The 18,034-nt window shown below is 38.5% G+C and overlaps 1 protein-coding gene and 1 long non-coding RNA gene across 19 annotated transcripts; both read left to right on the forward strand.

The window, feature by feature from the left end:
- Positions 1 to 1,260: 1,260 nt before the first annotated feature.
- Positions 1,261 to 3,295, forward strand: LOC125704867 (uncharacterized). 2 transcript variants are annotated; one of them, XR_007381264.1, is made up of 4 exons: positions 1,261 to 1,615; positions 2,399 to 2,509; positions 2,815 to 2,977; positions 3,149 to 3,295. It is a non-coding gene; the product is annotated as an uncharacterized LOC125704867 (long non-coding RNA). The 2 variants fall into 2 exon arrangements; XR_007381263.1 differs by having other exon boundaries at positions 1,261 to 2,509.
- A 379-nt stretch (positions 3,296 to 3,674) lies between these two features.
- Positions 3,675 to 13,062, forward strand: LOC125704817 (serine-aspartate repeat-containing protein C-like). Of its 17 annotated transcripts, XM_048970864.1 has the most exons (11): positions 3,676 to 3,823; positions 4,725 to 4,838; positions 5,740 to 5,853; positions 6,755 to 6,868; positions 7,770 to 7,883; positions 8,785 to 8,898; positions 9,449 to 9,520; positions 9,652 to 11,644; positions 11,981 to 12,052; positions 12,225 to 12,302; positions 12,409 to 13,062. In XM_048970864.1, exons 1-11 carry the CDS (start codon positions 3,725 to 3,727, stop codon positions 12,642 to 12,644), a joined length of 3,120 nt encoding a protein of 1,039 aa, XP_048826821.1. In that variant the 5' UTR covers positions 3,676 to 3,724; the 3' UTR covers positions 12,645 to 13,062. The 17 variants fall into 17 exon arrangements, with proteins under 17 accessions (XP_048826830.1, XP_048826833.1, XP_048826821.1 ...); XM_048970869.1 differs by lacking the exon at positions 8,785 to 8,898; XM_048970868.1 differs by lacking the exon at positions 7,770 to 7,883.
- Positions 13,063 to 18,034: the final 4,972 nt, after the last annotated feature.

The raw sequence follows: 18,034 nt of genomic DNA on the forward strand, positions 1-18,034 counted from the left end.
CTAAGTCTGTATGCCTGCAATCACAAGGGTGCGGGTTCAAACCCACCCTTAGCACACCAGTGGGTCCTTGAGTAATGGCTACCGTTTGCGGACAACTTACCTCACAAAGATCAAGTTGAGGAAGGCATAAAGACAATTTCTCCATGGAGATTAATAAAGTGTCAATTATTATTAAATCACTCTACAAATATAAACAATAGATTTTAAAAAAGCTATATAAAAAGGGAGATCGCTGAGCCCACATGAAGAAATTGTGGATGGGATTCAAATTTCCAGTGCAGGAGAACTGAAGCAACAGGGCAACCTACTGGGCCACACTCAACAGAAACATGCGTATGATAATTACCACTGATCATAGAGTATAAGATGCATATTGTAACATATATCCAATTTAGCTGAATTGCAGAATGCTTCATTTCAAAATTCTCCATTCTTAGTTAAAACTGATTTGCTATGTGGAAAAAGGAACTAAAAAAAGAAATCAGTAAATAACAAAAACTCAAAAAGGAATTACTTGGTAAGAGGAACTCAAGGGTTAGTGTAATATAGAAAGTGCATAGTACTGGAAGTACATCTGCTGACTCTATAGAACTCTTAGGCAGTCAAAGAAAATGCTTAAGACAGGCTTATGGCCATTTATCTAAGTAATACGTGTATATTTGCCCAGGAAAAAAAACTTTAAGAGAAGTTTTGAAATGATTAAGTTAACCCACTTTGACAGACATAATCAGTCATACATAACAGTCATACTCTTACACCAATCATTTAGACATTGTGCATTATACATTATAATTTATATTCTCACCTCCTAAGACGTTTACACTATATATATATATATATATATATATATATATATATATATATATATATATATATATATATATATATATATATATATATATGCGCCAAGTTTATCAATTTAATAATAAAAAATCTGTGAATGCAATAAAAAAAGTAAAATAGTAAAACAATCACAAGTCTTAACCCCACAATGTGATTAAAAACCTGTATTTTGTCTTGGGGAATACTTTTTTGGTGAAACTAAAGGGGAAACTTAATTTTATAAATATCTGTCAGTGCAATAATATAAAAAATGTAAATGTCAAAAGTCTTTACTTCTGTCTGGTTACTTATAGTTAAGCTTAGGGCTGGGTACGGATTAAGGTCATCATTTTATGATTAGGGTGTTTCTCATAGAAATGAATGGAGAGTCTCTGCAAAGATATGAATACAAACCTGTGTGTGTGTGTGTGCCCTTGTAATTATATCATCATGGGGACTTCAGTGTGTTTACACAGTCACGGTGTGGGGACCAAAATCTTTGTGGGGACCAAAATCATGGTCCCCACAACGGAAACCATGCTAAATCAGCAGGAGAGAGCCTATATAAGGTCTGGAGTGACTATCAGTGGTGGCCCATAACTGATGATTTTTACCTGGAGTGTGTGTGTGGGAGATGCTCTACAGCGACGCTAGCGGTCTAGACCATGCTATAGCAGGCGAGGATTCAGACACACACACACGCTGTAAATTTGCATAGCGCGGTAACGTACACCTAATTTGCATACGGCGCGGGAAAACTTCTAGAGTGAAGACGACGCTGGAAAAGTAACTGGTAAGTTGGAGGCACTTTATTTCGGTTTCTTATTTTATATTTGCATGTAAATAAATGCAGATATTGTATATACAATTAAATGCAGTAAGTTGTTTTTGGAGAACGTAAGTTTTCGACTACATTTAATGTGACAAATAGTATATAAAGTATGCAAAAATAATACCGAACTCGGAATTTTGTGGTATTTACGCGCAGTCCTCAGGAGTAGTCGTATGGCCAAAAGTGAATAATTTTAAGTTTTTTCAGTCTCTCTATATTAACAAGTAGACATGTGGCTAGTTAGAGTATTTTATTGGATGTAGTTCTTTGTGTAGTTTGATTATTATTACGCCTTCGAGTGCTTTGTATCTTAAGTGCTATCATAATGTTTGCTTTACGTCGACAGTAAGCTAATGCATTTCGCACGTAGGCTTAAAATAGTCTACAAAATACATTCCTGTTATTTTAACATATTCTTTATTCTGAAATAGCTTTGCGAAGTGTCCAGTTTAGTTAAAATAGATTTTGTTTGATGTGTATCTCGTTTTTATAAATGGAAAAACAGGACGTCGAGTAACCAGCTATAATAGCGCATTTGTTTAGCTAGACTGCCATTGTAGTAATATAACAATATAGAAAACTGGGTAAGTAATGTCGTGAGGATAGTAAATGTATTTTTTATTTTAAATTGTTCTGTTAACTATCCGTCATGAGTGTGATAGATACTATGCAATGATTTCAATTTATCTTATGAGGTTTAATGATTTTAACTAGTTTAAAATTAATTTGCTTTTGAATTTGCAGAGCTCAAAATGTCTCGACGAATCAGTCCTCTAAATGATGCTATTTCACATGTCGCCACAAAGACAGACAAGAGTACAAAATTAGAGATCAAGTACATAAGTCCGTTAAAAGGTAAGGTTTGCTAAAAATGTATGTGTTGTGCAATATAGCTCCATGGATTAATAAATAATATATTATATCATTAAGCCGCCAAGCACCAAAGTTTCTGGAATCCATTACTTTTCTTAGCATTCTCCTTCCAGCATAGAGTAAAAGGCAAAATATTGGCAACATTATTTAAAAACTAACCATGTAATGTTATAGTAGCACATTGGTTAGTTGTATGCATTTAACATCATGAGAAATACCTGTTTCCTGTCACATTTGTGATTTGTCTAGTCCATATTGATGTTTTTTTTTTTTTTTTTTTTTTTAAGGCCGTGGAGTGTTCACACTTGCTCCATTCTTGCACGGGGACTTTATTGTTGAATATAGAGGTGAATTGATTAATTTTGCTGAGTCAAGCAGAAGAAGAGAAGTCTATCACAAGTCCTGCACAGTCTTTATGTTTGACTTTAAATGGAGTAGTCGGACATGGTGGTAAGCTGACAAATATTTACTAGTTGGTATCAATTAGCAATGTGCTGTAGCTAAGAACAACTTAACCTTTAAAAGCCATTGTAAAGCAGGGGTTAACCTCAAGGTCTGTCAGATAATTTAACTATTGTAAATGGAAATAACTGTACACTTGTACTTATTTTTGCTTTACAGTATTGATGCTAGTATAGAAGATGGATCGTTTGGCCGGCTAGTGAACGATGACCATCGAAACCCCAATTGTCGAATGAAAGTAATTAAAGTGGATGGAAAGCCACATCTGTGTCTTTTTGCATTAAGAGATATAAAAGAGGGAGAAGAAATAACCTACAATTATGGCACAAACGATTGGCCATGGAGAGAAAAGGTCTGTTCGGTCAGTATTGCAATGGTTTGAAGCTAGGAAGAATCTACTATTGCTAAATGATGGGTCAGTTGTGAAACTAACATTTTATCAACTTGTTGATTCTTGCCAAAAGCAATGTAAGGACAGTTTTCACAATATTGTTATTCAAATAGTATGGTACATATTCATTTAGGAAGAACTTATGGGTCCTATGTTCAGTCAAACAACAGGAGTTATATGGAGAGTGGGAAGTGTGAAGGCATTGAAACAAGTTGTGATTACTGACTTATACAGAAACATAAATGATTGCATAGGTTGTTTCTATGGATTTTTTTCCAGACTGTAACTTCAAGTATGCATATTCACTTAAGCTGTTGACCTCTTCACAGCATTTGACAAATGACATGACAGCCGAGAAGACCGACAAGGATTCTGGCGAGACCAACCAAATGGTTACAGATGAAGATGACCATTTGGTAACTTCTGATTCAGCTGGACAACAGGTAAGTGTTTTTATCTGTGCTCATCATGACAATAAGATAGTTGATGTTCACGTTCTTTATCATTTCAAGGTACTTTGATGGAAGTCTTGTGCTACTGTAGAATAATTCAGTATTTTTGCTCAATTAGTGTGAATGAACAGTGGTTTGTGACATTTTTCTAACTAGTCTGCAGAGGATTTAGTTACCACATTCTGATATCTCCAAAATAGTTGCTACATTTTCTTCCCGTACTCTGTCCTCATGACGCATGTTTTGGTCTGACTGTGTTTTTATACCCAGTCAGAGTAGTCATTGACCACGAAAATGTCCCCTTGAAGACCAGCAGGAAATGTGTGTAAAATGTCCCCACTAAGCATGTTTGCGAGTTTCAGCTCAGGAGTTCAAGCACAAACACACTTTTAGACAAAACTAGCTTCATGGGGACTGCGTGAGGCACTAAAACAAACTTGTATTTTGCAGCTGAAAAATGAAATTTTGCAAATGCGTCATGTCCACTTCTCTTGCCTATTCTGCCTGCAACACTTTTTCATGAATTTCTTATTTTTTAAAATTAAGGAAGGTGTGTACCAGACACGTTTGTACGGCATATCATGACGTGTCCGGCTGCATCGATCACCTTTTGTATGATTTTTACTTATGCTTGAGTTCTTCTCACTATTACTTGGATGGCTAACTGGGATTTAGTGACAACACTGCTTTCTTAAGAAAACTGCATGATAGATTTTAATGCCTTCACGGCGTCCCCACAAAGTAAGCTTTGACTAATGTGTGTTTTGAAAACGATGCAAGTTGCCATTTTTATAGGAAAAGGGGCAAACTGTGTATCACGCCAATCCAAAGGTAGTGTGATTTTGAAGTTATTTACCTGCCTGTTCACTTAAAGCTGTTAACCTCTTCACAGCATTTGACAAATGACATGACAGCCGAGAAGACCGACAAGGATTCTGGCGAGACCAACCAAATGGTTACAGATGAAGATGACCATTTGGTAACTTCTGATTCAGCTGGACAACAGGTAAGTGTTTTTATCTGTGCTCATCATGACAATAAGATAGTTGATGTTCACGTTCTTTATCATTTCAAGGTACTTTGATGGAAGTCTTGTGCTACTGTAGAATAATTCAGTATTTTTGCTCAATTAGTGTGAATGAACAGTGGTTTGTGACATTTTTCTAACTAGTCTGCAGAGGATTTAGTTACCACATTCTGATATCTCCAAAATAGTTGCTACATTTTCTTCCCGTACTCTGTCCTCATGATGCATGTTTTGGTCTGACTGTGTTTTTATACCCAGTCAGAGTAGTCATTGACCACGAAAATGTCCCCTTGAAGACCAGCAGGAAATGTGTGTAAAATGTCCCCACTAAGCATGTTTGCGAGTTTCAGCTCAGGAGTTCAAGCACAAACACACTTTTAGACAAAACTAGCTTCATGGGGACTGCGTGAGGCACTAAAACAAACTTGTATTTTGCAGCTGAAAAATGAAATTTTGCAAATGCGTCATGTCCACTTCTCTTGCCTATTCTGCCTGCAACACTTTTTCATGAATTTCTTATTTTTTAAAATTAAGGAAGGTGTGTACCAGACACGTTTGTACGGCATATCATGACGTATCCGGCTGCATCGATCACCTTTTGTATGATTTTTACTTATGCTTGAGTTCTTCTCACTATTACTTGGATGGCTAAATGGGATTTAGTGACAACACTGCTTTCTTAAGAAAACTGCATGATAGATTTTAATGCCTTCACGGCGTCCCCACAAAGTAAGCTTTGACTAATGTGTGTTTTGAAAACGATGCAAGTTGCCATTTTTATAGGAAAAGGGGCAAACTGTGTATCACGCCAATCCAAAGGTAGTGTGATTTTGAAGTTATTTACCTGCCTGTTCACTTAAAGCTGTTAACCTCTTCACAGCATTTGACAAATGACATGACAGCCGAGAAGACCGACAAGGATTCTGGCGAGACCAACCAAATGGTTACAGATGAAGATGACCATTTGGTAACTTCTGATTCAGCTGGACAACAGGTAAGTGTTTTTATCTGTGCTCATCATGACAATAAGATAGTTGATGTTCACGTTCTTTATCATTTCAAGGTACTTTGATGGAAGTCTTGTGCTACTGTAGAATAATTCAGTATTTTTGCTCAATTAGTGTGAATGAACAGTGGTTTGTGACATTTTTCTAACTAGTCTGCAGAGGATTTAGTTACCACATTCTGATATCTCCAAAATAGTTGCTACATTTTCTTCCCGTACTCTGTCCTCATGACGCATGTTTTGGTCTGACTGTGTTTTTATACCCAGTCAGAGTAGTCATTGACCACGAAAATGTCCCCTTGAAGACCAGCAGGAAATGTGTGTAAAATGTCCCCACTAAGCATGTTTGCGAGTTTCAGCTCAGGAGTTCAAGCACAAACACACTTTTAGACAAAACTAGCTTCATGGGGACTGCGTGAGGCACTAAAACAAACTTGTATTTTGCAGCTGAAAAATGAAATTTTGCAAATGCGTCATGTCCACTTCTCTTGCCTATTCTGCCTGCAACACTTTTTCATGAATTTCTTATTTTTTAAAATTAAGGAAGGTGTGTACCAGACACGTTTGTACGGCATATCATGACGTGTCCGGCTGCATCGATCACCTTTTGTATGATTTTTACTTATGCTTGAGTTCTTCTCACTATTACTTGGATGGCTAACTGGGATTTAGTGACAACACTGCTTTCTTAAGAAAACTGCATGATAGATTTTAATGCCTTCACGGCGTCCCCACAAAGTAAGCTTTGACTAATGTGTGTTTTGAAAACGATGCAAGTTGCCATTTTTATAGGAAAAGGGGCAAACTGTGTATCACGCCAATCCAAAGGTAGTGTGATTTTGAAGTTATTTACCTGCCTGTTCACTTAAAGCTGTTAACCTCTTCACAGCATTTGACAAATGACATGACAGCCGAGAAGACCGACAAGGATTCTGGCGAGACCAACCAAATGGTTACAGATGAAGATGACCATTTGGTAACTTCTGATTCAGCTGGACAACAGGTAAGTGTTTTTATCTGTGCTCATCATGACAATAAGATAGTTGATGTTCACGTTCTTTATCATTTCAAGGTACTTTGATGGAAGTCTTGTGCTACTGTAGAATAATTCAGTATTTTTGCTCAATTAGTGTGAATGAACAGTGGTTTGTGACATTTTTCTAACTAGTCTGCAGAGGATTTAGTTACCACATTCTGATATCTCCAAAATAGTTGCTACATTTTCTTCCCGTACTCTGTCCTCATGATGCATGTTTTGGTCTGACTGTGTTTTTATACCCAGTCAGAGTAGTCATTGACCACGAAAATGTCCCCTTGAAGACCAGCAGGAAATGTGTGTAAAATGTCCCCACTAAGCATGTTTGCGAGTTTCAGCTCAGGAGTTCAAGCACAAACACACTTTTAGACAAAACTAGCTTCATGGGGACTGCGTGAGGCACTAAAACAAACTTGTATTTTGCAGCTGAAAAATGAAATTTTGCAAATGCGTCATGTCCACTTCTCTTGCCTATTCTGCCTGCAACACTTTTTCATGAATTTCTTATTTTTTAAAATTAAGGAAGGTGTGTACCAGACACGTTTGTACGGCATATCATGACGTATCCGGCTGCATCGATCACCTTTTGTATGATTTTTACTTATGCTTGAGTTCTTCTCACTATTACTTGGATGGCTAAATGGGATTTAGTGACAACACTGCTTTCTTAAGAAAACTGCATGATAGATTTTAATGCCTTCACGGCGTCCCCACAAAGTAAGCTTTGACTAATGTGTGTTTTGAAAACGATGCAAGTTGCCATTTTTATAGGAAAAGGGGCAAACTGTGTATCACGCCAATCCAAAGGTAGTGTGATTTTGAAGTTATTTACCTGCCTGTTCACTTAAAGCTGTTAACCTCTTCACAGCATTTGACAAATGACATGACAGCCGAGAAGACCGACAAGGATTCTGGCGAGACCAACCAAATGGTTACAGATGAAGATGACCATTTGGTAACTTCTGATTCAGCTGGACAACAGGTAGGTGTTTTTATCTGTGCTCATCATGACAATAAGATAGTTGATGTTCATGTTCTTTATCATTTCAAGGTACTTTGATGGAAGTCTTGTGCTACTGTAGAATAATTCAGTATTTTTGCTCAATTAGTGTGAATGAACAGTGGTTTGTGACATTTTTCTAACTAGTCTGCAGAGGATTTAGTTACCACATTCTGATATCTCCAAAATAGTTGCTACATTTTCTTCCCGTACTCTGTCCTCATGACGCATGTTTTGGTCTGACTGTGTTTTTATACCCAGTCAGAGTAGTCATTGACCACGAAAATGTCCCCTTGAAGACCAGCAGGAAATGTGTGTAAAATGTCCCCACTAAGCATGTTTGCGAGTTTCAGCTCAGGAGTTCAAGCACAAACACACTTTTAGACAAAACTAGCTTCATGGGGACTGCGTGAGGCACTAAAACAAACTTGTATTTTGCAGCTGAAAAATGAAATTTTGTAAATGCGTTATGTCCACTTCTCTTGCCTATTCTGCCTGCAACACTTTTTCATGAATTTCTTATTTTTTAAAATTAAGGAAGGTGTGTACCAGACACGTTTGTACGGCATATCATGACGTGTCCGGCTGCATCGATCACCTTTTGTATGATTTTTACTTATGCTTGAGTTCTTCTCACTATTACTTGGATGGCTAAATGGGATTTAGTGACAACACTGCTTTCTTAAGAAAACTGCATGATAGATTTTAATGCCTTCACGGCGTCCCCACAAAGTAAGCTTTGACTAATGTGTGTTTTGAAAACGATGCAAGTTGCCATTTTTATAGGAAAAGGGGCAAACTGTGTATCACGCCAATCCAAAGGTAGTGTGATTTTGAAGTTATTTACCTGCCTGTTCACTTAAAGCTGTTAACCTCTTCACAGCATTTGACAAATGACATGACAGCCGAGAAGACCAACAAGGATTCTGGCGAGACCAACCAAATGGTTACAGATGAAGATGACCATTTGGTAACTTCTGATTCAGCTGGACAACAGGTAAGTGTTTTTACCTGTGCTCATCATGAAAGTTAGGTAGTTGATGCTTCCATACTTTATCATTTAGATTTTTCTTAAATAGATGTCTCGCTGTGCTTTTGAATAATCCTTTCATTATTCCACTGCCTATCAAGTGCAGAGTTGCCGGGGGCTAGGGAATATCCCTGCTTTAATTGGCACAAGACAGGGAACAACCCAAGACCGGACGCCAGTCTGTATTTTGAGTACACACAATGTGGAAATTTTGACACCCAAGTTTAGCTAATGTGCCTGTCTCCAAGGGTGCAAACCCACACTGTCTTGGGGAGAACATTCAAACATACAGTATTGGAGGCCAGATTCAAACCCTAACCCTGTGGGTGTGATGGAGCAAAGCTGCCCACACAATAATGCTTAAGAAGCATAATTTGTGCAAATGCAGCCATGACACAGTGCATTGTCCAATCAGTGTGTTAAGAAAATATATCGAATTTTCTATTGAAGTAAATTGAGTTGATATGGATGCTTATTAGATGTCATGTTGTTGAATATTATTGTTGATTTCGTTCAGTCCCAGTACTCAGATAGTGAAGCTGGTGCTGATGAATGTGTACCCAGACTCAGAAGAACACGGAGTATAAAAGTAAGGCATTTCAGTGATGATGGCTTGTTTTTGGTCTAGATGTTGAGGTGAAGATCTGGATGTTGAAACAGTGGTTTTCGTATTGTAAATTTGGCATTACATTTTCCTATCTAAAATATTGCTTTTTCCAGATGAATGAGTTCGTTCCTGAGGGTTCAGAGGAGCTCTTTGATTCCTTGTCAGAGAGTGGTGAGGACTATGTTCCCAACTCAAGTGAGGACAGTGAGAGCAGTTGCTCAAGTTTGTCAGCTTCCAAATCAAAACAGAAATCTCAAGACAGTGCCTCTTATGAGTTTAACTGGAAAGCTCCTGATAGTACTACAGTGGATATAGAAGTCAGCTGCAGTTCTGAGGAGATGGAAGATGATGACAATATGGCTGTTTTCACAAGTAAGATTAGGGAAGGAGGGAAACATGCTGTCCTGGTTTCTGCTGTAAAGAAGAAGTGTGGTGGAGGCAGAGCATACAATAAAAGACACTACTGCTTGTATTGCATGCAACCATACAGCAAAATTGCAAGACACCTTGAACAAAAACATGAGAATGAGAGAGAGGTAGCAAAGGCCTGTAGTTTTCCAAAGGGGTCAAAACAGAGGAGAATGCATTTAGATTTTCTCAGGAATAAAGGGAACTTTGCCCATAATGCAGCTGTTATTAGGACGGGTGAAGGACAGCTTGTTGCTTGCAAACAGCCACACAATGAAAGTAGAGGAGATGACTACTTGCACTGTGCATATTGCCAGGGATTATTTCTTCGAAAGATTTTATGGCGACATGTGAAACTGTGTAAATTTTGTCCTAAAGGCACTAAGTCAGTTCAGGGAAAAAATAGAGTGCAAGCACTTTGTGCTTTTGCAGAGCCTGCACCTTCTGAAGTCAGTAAACAATTATGGAAGACACTTAGTGGCATGCAAGCTGATGAAGTCACGAAAGCCCTGAAAAACGACAGTCACATAATTAAAATTGGGGAGCATTTACTTAACAAAAAAGGATCGAGTGATGCAGCACAAACCTGGACTAGACAGACTTTGCGAGAACTTGGAAGACTCTTGGTTACTGCCAAAAAATATACATCGCTAAAAACAATGGAAGATTTTATTAATCCCTCAAAATATTTGGAAGTTATCAAAGCAGTTCAGATTACATGTGGATACCAAAGGGAAACCGAAAAATACAAAATCCCCTCTCTTGCCCGTAAACTTGGAAACAGCTTAGTGAAGCTGAGTAAACTCGTTAAAGCTCAAGCATTAATTACAGGTAATGAAGTACTGGAGAAGAAAGCCACAGACTTTCAAGAAGTCCACAAAGAGAAGTGGAATGAGCTGGTGTCTGCCACTGCTGGACGGAACGCTGCAGAAATAAAGTGGAATGCACCTTCGCTATTACCATTTACACGAGATGTGCAAAAACTGCATGCTTATTTGGACAAAACACTGGATGAGTGTGTCTGCCAGTTGTCATCTGAGGCTTCGGTCAAGAATTGGTCTGCTCTTGCTAAAGCATGCTTGGCTGAAATAATATTATTCAACAGGCGTAGGGAAGGAGAAGTTTCAAGAATGCCCTTGTCGGCATTTCTCTCCAGGGACACCTCTGGCCATCATGATGACTTAGACTGGGCTCTTTCAGAGCTTGAGAAAACCTTGTGCAAACATTACTCCAGGATTATCATCAGAGGGAAAAGGGGCCGGCCTGTTCCTGTATTGCTTACACCTAAAATGTTACAAGCATTGGAGTTGCTAGTGAAGAACAGGGAGTCTTGTGGAGTGCTAGAAGAGAATGGATATATGTTTGCTCGACCATTAGCCATGACCCACATCAGAGGGTCTGACTGTTTAAGGAGATTTTCTCTTGCTTGCAATGCTTCCTGTCCAAAGGCATTGACATCAACGAAGCTACGAAAGCATGCTGCAACACTGTCAACTATTCTAAACATGAGCAACACTGAAATGGATCAGCTTGCCAATTTTCTAGGCCATGATATAAGGGTCCATCGTGAATTTTACAGATTGCCAGAAAAAACACTGCAGCTGGCTAAAGTAAGCAAAGTGCTGATGGCACTTGAAAAGGGAAGGATAGCTGATTTTCAGGGAAAGAATTTGGACCAAATTAACATTGACCCAAACGGTATGCCTCATTCACTCATTATGCTCAAAAGCTCATATGTCAAAGTACAATATATCATTCTACTACAAGATATTTAGTGGTTTTGTTGTCTGTGCATTTAAATTGAAAGATTTAGCAGTGTAGTCAGAATTACTTGCTAATTGTTAGACAATCTTTAATGTGATGAAACATTCAAAAACAAGAATGTTTAAATAAAATATTAATAATAAAATAATGAAACATGTCATTCTCATTGCAGGGTTTTTAGATGATTAAATTAATGAAGTGCTCCATAGATTAGAACTCCATATAGTCCTGCATTTGAATAACTTCCATTTTTGCTTCCGTTTTTGACAGAGACAATTGATGAGCTTACTGAGGAGGAATTCATGACTGAAGATGAAGTGGATTCCGAGCTGCTGAATAAAGGTATTTGCAAGAGTATTATTATTCACGTGACAATGCGGTTTGTGCCATTCAACCTTAATGCCAAAACTGATTTGAATGGTGGTATTTTAATAGCATCAACTGGTCATTCAATTTTTTTCCTGTTTGGTCTGTTTTGGTAAATTTAATTTCTGGTTCGTCGTTGATTCACCAGGAACTTCGTCTGGAGCAATTCCTCCTGTGCAGAGAGAAATGACCATACAAAAGAGGCAAAGGACCACAGTGACAACTGGTAAATCATACTCTAAAGTTGACAAATATTGCTTACTTATTATCCATAGTAAATTCTTACTGAATGCATTTGAATACACAGTAAAATGGTTGTATTCTTTGTGTAGGAACAAATCCTGGGCCAAGAATACAGACAAAGAAAAAATGGAGTCAGATGGAAATTCAGGCTGTTGAGAGACATCTGATGATATTCCTTCAATCCGGTCGGGTACCAGGGAAAGCAGACTGTGATAAATGTCTAAAGAAAGAACCAGAAGCTCTCAAAGATAGAGATTGGCAGAGTATCAAGTATTACGTTCATAACCGAATTGTTTCTAACAAAAGAAAACTACTGTCAGCTTAAGTCAGTAGCTTAAGTGACTAATTTGTTTTATATAGATACTGCAGCTAATACAGGTATTTTATTTCCCCCCAGATTTTTAAGTTGACTTTATAGGGTAAAATTTTAGTTTTGTAAGTAGCTGCAAAAGAAATTTTTAGTTGTTGAAAGAGAAAATGGTAAAGTGTTTTTAGTTTTTTACTTGCTTTTTATGGTGATAATTGACATGATTAGGGGGAAAATGTTTGCATTTTTATTTTCAAATGGAAAGAGTGAAAACAATGTTCAGAAGCTTTAAGTGGTCATAAGTAACTATAAAGAGGTACTCAAATACAATGTTAACTCCCAGGGCAAATCTGTGTGTAGCCAGCCGAAATGGTATTATTCTGTGTTTGGGTGAGGTGCTGTGAATTAGAAAAGACAATAAATATTTGGAATATGAGTCGTGTATTTTGAAGGTAAAAGGTACCTCACTTCAGTCTTTTGTCAAAAGCAACATTGATTAATATAGTATTCAGTCACTAAAAGTAAACCAATTCTTAGTCATGCAGTATGTATACTAAAATATGCTTTCTAGGGTGTATAAAGTTTTTTTTTTTTGTGTATGCAAATTAGGCCCCCATTGTGTAAGTAACGTGAAAAATGTGCACATATGCAAATTAAGTCCCCTGAAAGATGGAAATTTTGGATGTCCTCAGAACTGACAATTGCAACATAGGTAAAATCTATACTTAATGATAGCCTAAATCTGAAGTGGGTAATGCATTCCTAAAAAAAAAATATGCTTGCTTGATTTTTTTCATGCCTGTAAGACCGCTGGAAAGTGGTGTCCCCATAAATGATGGTAGGAACCTACGTCCTGCTTATGTAAGATTTACGAGTATGTGTGTGTGTGTGTGTGTGTGTGTGTGTGTGTGTGTGTGTGTGTGTGTGTGTGTGTGTGTGTGTGTGTGTGTGCTTGCACATGCCTTGCAGTATCTCTATCATCTATATTCCAAATTGTTCTCCTGATTTGCACCCTTCTTTGTTTCCACCCCCTCCTCCATAACCATCAATTGGCTAAATGGTTAGAATATGGAAGCTTGATGATGAACTAATGCATTTCATAGTCCGTGATTTTTTCTTGCTTAATTTCTTATTTGTTTTATAATTATGCATAAAAATGCAGCTGTAGAAAAAATTAAGAGCCATAGCACAAATTTTTGTTACACTGATTTTTCAATTTATGGGTGTGCTTCAGTGAATTATGCTTTTGAAGGTCACTTGATGTCATCCTACAATTCATGACAAACTATCAGATAAGCTAACAGTCATCTCTGGCATGTTGCTTCCGTCCTCCACCTGCCTGGTTTCTGGCCGTTCCCAGTGTCTCCTGCTTCACCTTATTCTTGTACTGCTGTCTTAGAAATTTTGAACCCGGAAGCAACCTGCTACTTAGCTTAGCCTTCTGCCAGCAGATCCTGGATTAAGCCAGGATTTAAAAATGCAGATTAGTTTAAAAATATAGAGTGGTCTCATTTTTTTCCGCAGCTGTATATATTTTTTATATTTTAACATTGATACCTAATGCTTATTGTCATCTCATCGTATTACTTTCTGGTCTTATATACTAAATTCCTCTGTCGCACGGTCAGGTGTTCAGCCAGTGCTAATGCAGGTGGATGTTTTTAAAGAACTTTCTTTGTCTGGTATCAATTTGTGTCAGACCAACTAAGAAAATTCTAAGAAAATACTAAGAAAACACAAAGAAAATAGAAACAGTGAAGGAGGAACCAAGCAGGGCTGACCTTTACTAAGCAATACATGGTATAGAGAAGCAGCAAAGTGAGGTTTTCATTGGATTACAGAATAACCACAGAGATTGTGTGGTCAAAGAATTTAGTTTTTTTCTAACATCAGACTTTCTGTCTTTAACAGTGCATGTTTTCAGTTATGTAACCATGTCCCTATTACTGCATTATGTTCCAGACTTTCCATGTTGACCCTGGTCTGGCAAATTTTATAGTTTAAAATGGATATTGTGGCAAAGTGTGGCGAAGCCACTGAAAAGTTCAGAAAATCACACAGTTTCTGAAATAAAAAATAAGTGGTCAGATATTAAAGTGGATGGGAAAAGGCGAGTCGCAGCCCACCGCCTCAATGTCAACACTACTGGAGGAGGTAGCGGAATTCCGGGACACACACAGTTTGAGCAGTGAAGTTGCTGCAGTTATTGGGGATACAGTTATAACTGGCATTTTGCCAACCAGTGAGGGGGATTCCAACATCACCATGTCATGCCCGGCTCGTCCGCTCCTCGTGTGTGCCACGCCCCCTGATTACCCACATGTGCTTCCCTGATCGTCTCCAGCTTTGTCCGATTCCTTTGATTAGTCTTGGTGTATTTAAGTCTTGGTGTGACCTGTTTCCCCTGTCCGTCATTGTGAATTGTGTGGATTCAATGTGGTATGGTGATGGTGTACCTGTTCCTAATCCCCTAGTAAACCCCGAGTTCTGCCCTGAATCCGACCTGTCTGCCTGTTCCTTACCTGCCTACCCGCACGATCGCCGCTCGGCACGCCCACGATCGTGACACACCACTGGTGAAGGAGAATTTTTTTCCCACTTAACATTATCCATATTGTTTAAATAAAATGCATGTTTAATTGGATCACAACTCCAGGTGGTGATGGTGCTGCTGTGCCGTGTGCATCTTCGGGCACTGGCTGCGCAGACTCTGTTGATAGCAATGTGCGTGCAGTCAATCACTCTGCATTTGGAAAACTGGACTTTGCCTCCAATTGCACTTTGATGTTTGTTTGCTCAACCACAGTGTAAGGAAATCATATATCTGGATGACAAGTGGATAATGTCTTCCCATACAGCTGGCATTGTGCGAATCAGTGATGACTGAGAAATACTCGATCTGTTAGGCAGTTCAGGTTGAAAAGCTCCTGCTCATAGAAGATAGCTCTTGGAAATCTCAGTCAACTTAGCAGCTAGTTCATCATGGGACAACAATTCAGTGTGATATCTAAATACACGATCTCTTCTAATTTTTCCATTTGTGATGTCTTCTAGCAACGTTAAAGCAGGCATGGTGCAGTAGTTGGAATAGTTTGGTCATTCTGTGCACCATTTTATTGATTCAGATTGATTTCAGTGTATTTGATAAAGCCCATGTCATGTATGTGAATATAAAAAAGAAAGGGAAACCACACAAAAAGAGTAGTACTGCTTTGACACCGAGTGCTGCCTGTTTACAGAACCGAGCAGAAATGGTCATACATGTGGTGTGAGGCTGCGTGAAAATGTAACTTTTCACTAAATGTATTTTTTCTATACTGTGTCTTGACGTGAGCGTAGAAATGGGCGTACTTAACAGTTTTGTGCATACACACCATTTATACATGAAGCCCCTGGTTAGCAGATCTGTTTCCAAACATGGAGTCCATGATTTCAAAAATGGGCCCATATTTGTTTTAAGGGGAGGCCAGGACTGCTTTTTTAAGTTCCATTTTGACTACCTGTACTATTTTATTCAATTTTGTAATCTTCTTTACAACTTGCTCCATTATTCTGAAAGACCCTGTGTTCTCCAACTCCCTCCACATCACTTCATAAACTGTGTCAGGTCCAATTTCTCTTGCATTTCCATGCTGCACCAAATGGACACTAAACAGGGAGTTTCCTTGACAGACCACTGCATAATTTTAGTTTCATCACTAGCTTCTGAGAACTGAAAATTGCTTCTAGTTTCAAAAATGGCAACTCTAATAACAAACGTTTGATGACTATAACCCAGCCTCTTGACATCACACACTCCCAACTCTGCCCCAGCAAAAAAGGAGGCACCAGCCTAGATATCATGGAAGGCCAAAAGGGTCAAAATGTGTTCACTTTTTTGCGTTAAACATGCTCAAAATTGACATGTTAACGTGTACATTTTGTTCCTGTTAACTTGTAACGATGTGGTAACACTAACAAAATGTGGACGTTAGCATGTCAATTTTGAGCATGTTCACGCAAAAGAGAGCTAGCACGTTTTAACCCTTTTGATACAGGAAGTACTGTGTCTCTGTGCTAAAGAAACACTGGACTTCATGGAGGCTGTACCAGCTCCCATTTGACATTCATGTACTAGTCAATTAGTTTAGACTTCAGACTTATTTTTAGTTGGTTGGTTTCAAAAAGTGTGGTCATATCAACTCCGTCAAATAATAAATAAAATCAGTGACACTTTTCATGTTTTTTTTGCTCTGTATTCTGCAGATGGATGGAATTGGTGAAGTGTGGGTAGCACCAGTGCGAAGGCACCACATTCCGTGAAATGGCTCCTCTGAAATCGCTGAGTACTGAATTTGTAACAGTAACGGGCAACATCATTATATGCACACAGAAAAATAATAGTTATTAACTGGTTCTTTAAAAGGCTTGCTAAAGAACCATTTTATTCTACATGTCAGCAATATGGTTCTTTGGGATATTAAAGGGTTCCTAAGTCTTATTTCAGTTACTGGATCGTGGGGGGGTGGTTATATACATATAAACAGCGCCCTCCATGTCACATATCAGGAACGATGGAAATGAAGGCAGGCGTTGGAAAAGCAAAGGGGCTTTATTCTAACAAAGCACAACAATAAGGGCAATAGGAAAAGGACCACGAGGAGTATGGTGAATTTGGAGAGAAGACAGGGCACAGGGCAAACTGGGGAACAGAGGTAGGCAGTAATATCACACACGTAACAATACAATGGCTTTATTAGGGAAAAATAGCGGGCAAGGTGAAAGGAAATGGACAATGGGGGGTCAAAAACAGGGCAGACAGGATCAAACTGTAACACAGGGTAGACCAGGAAGCACATGCAGGCAGCGACTATATAACATCACACACGTGACAATACAATGACCAGACTGGGGAGCTCAGGATGAGGTGGCACTATATACACCACAGATGAGGAGCAGATGAGAGGCACCTGGGGATCACCCACACGAGGGCTGAAATGAGAGGCTGGGTTAAACAAAGGAACAGGTTGGCTCATTAGCGCCACAACATGGGGAACATGGGGGAAAACGGCATTTGGGGCATGACACTCCACCCTGGTAAAGATGTGTACTTAGGCTTATAGTAAATTCATTTGATATTTCAGTAGCATAATCTCACCCTGAAATAATTAGAAAATTCGAACCTTTAACTCAGGCATTATTTTAATCCATCATTAAGAAATAATAATTTTTAACAAAATCATCAGTGCCTCAGTTATTAGCACTTTTAATTAGTAATCCATGACTTCCTGTTTCCCTGGGATATAAATATGACGTGACACAGAGGCCCTTTCTCTTATCCACTGTTCAAAATGGGAAAGACAAGAGAACATGCCATTTGAGTAAGGCAGATGTGTGCTGATCTTCATAAGTCAGGAAATGGCTACAAG

Source organism: Brienomyrus brachyistius, chromosome 12 (assembly GCF_023856365.1).
Source record: "Brienomyrus brachyistius isolate T26 chromosome 12, BBRACH_0.4, whole genome shotgun sequence".
Taxonomy (NCBI): domain Eukaryota; kingdom Metazoa; phylum Chordata; class Actinopteri; order Osteoglossiformes; family Mormyridae; genus Brienomyrus; species Brienomyrus brachyistius.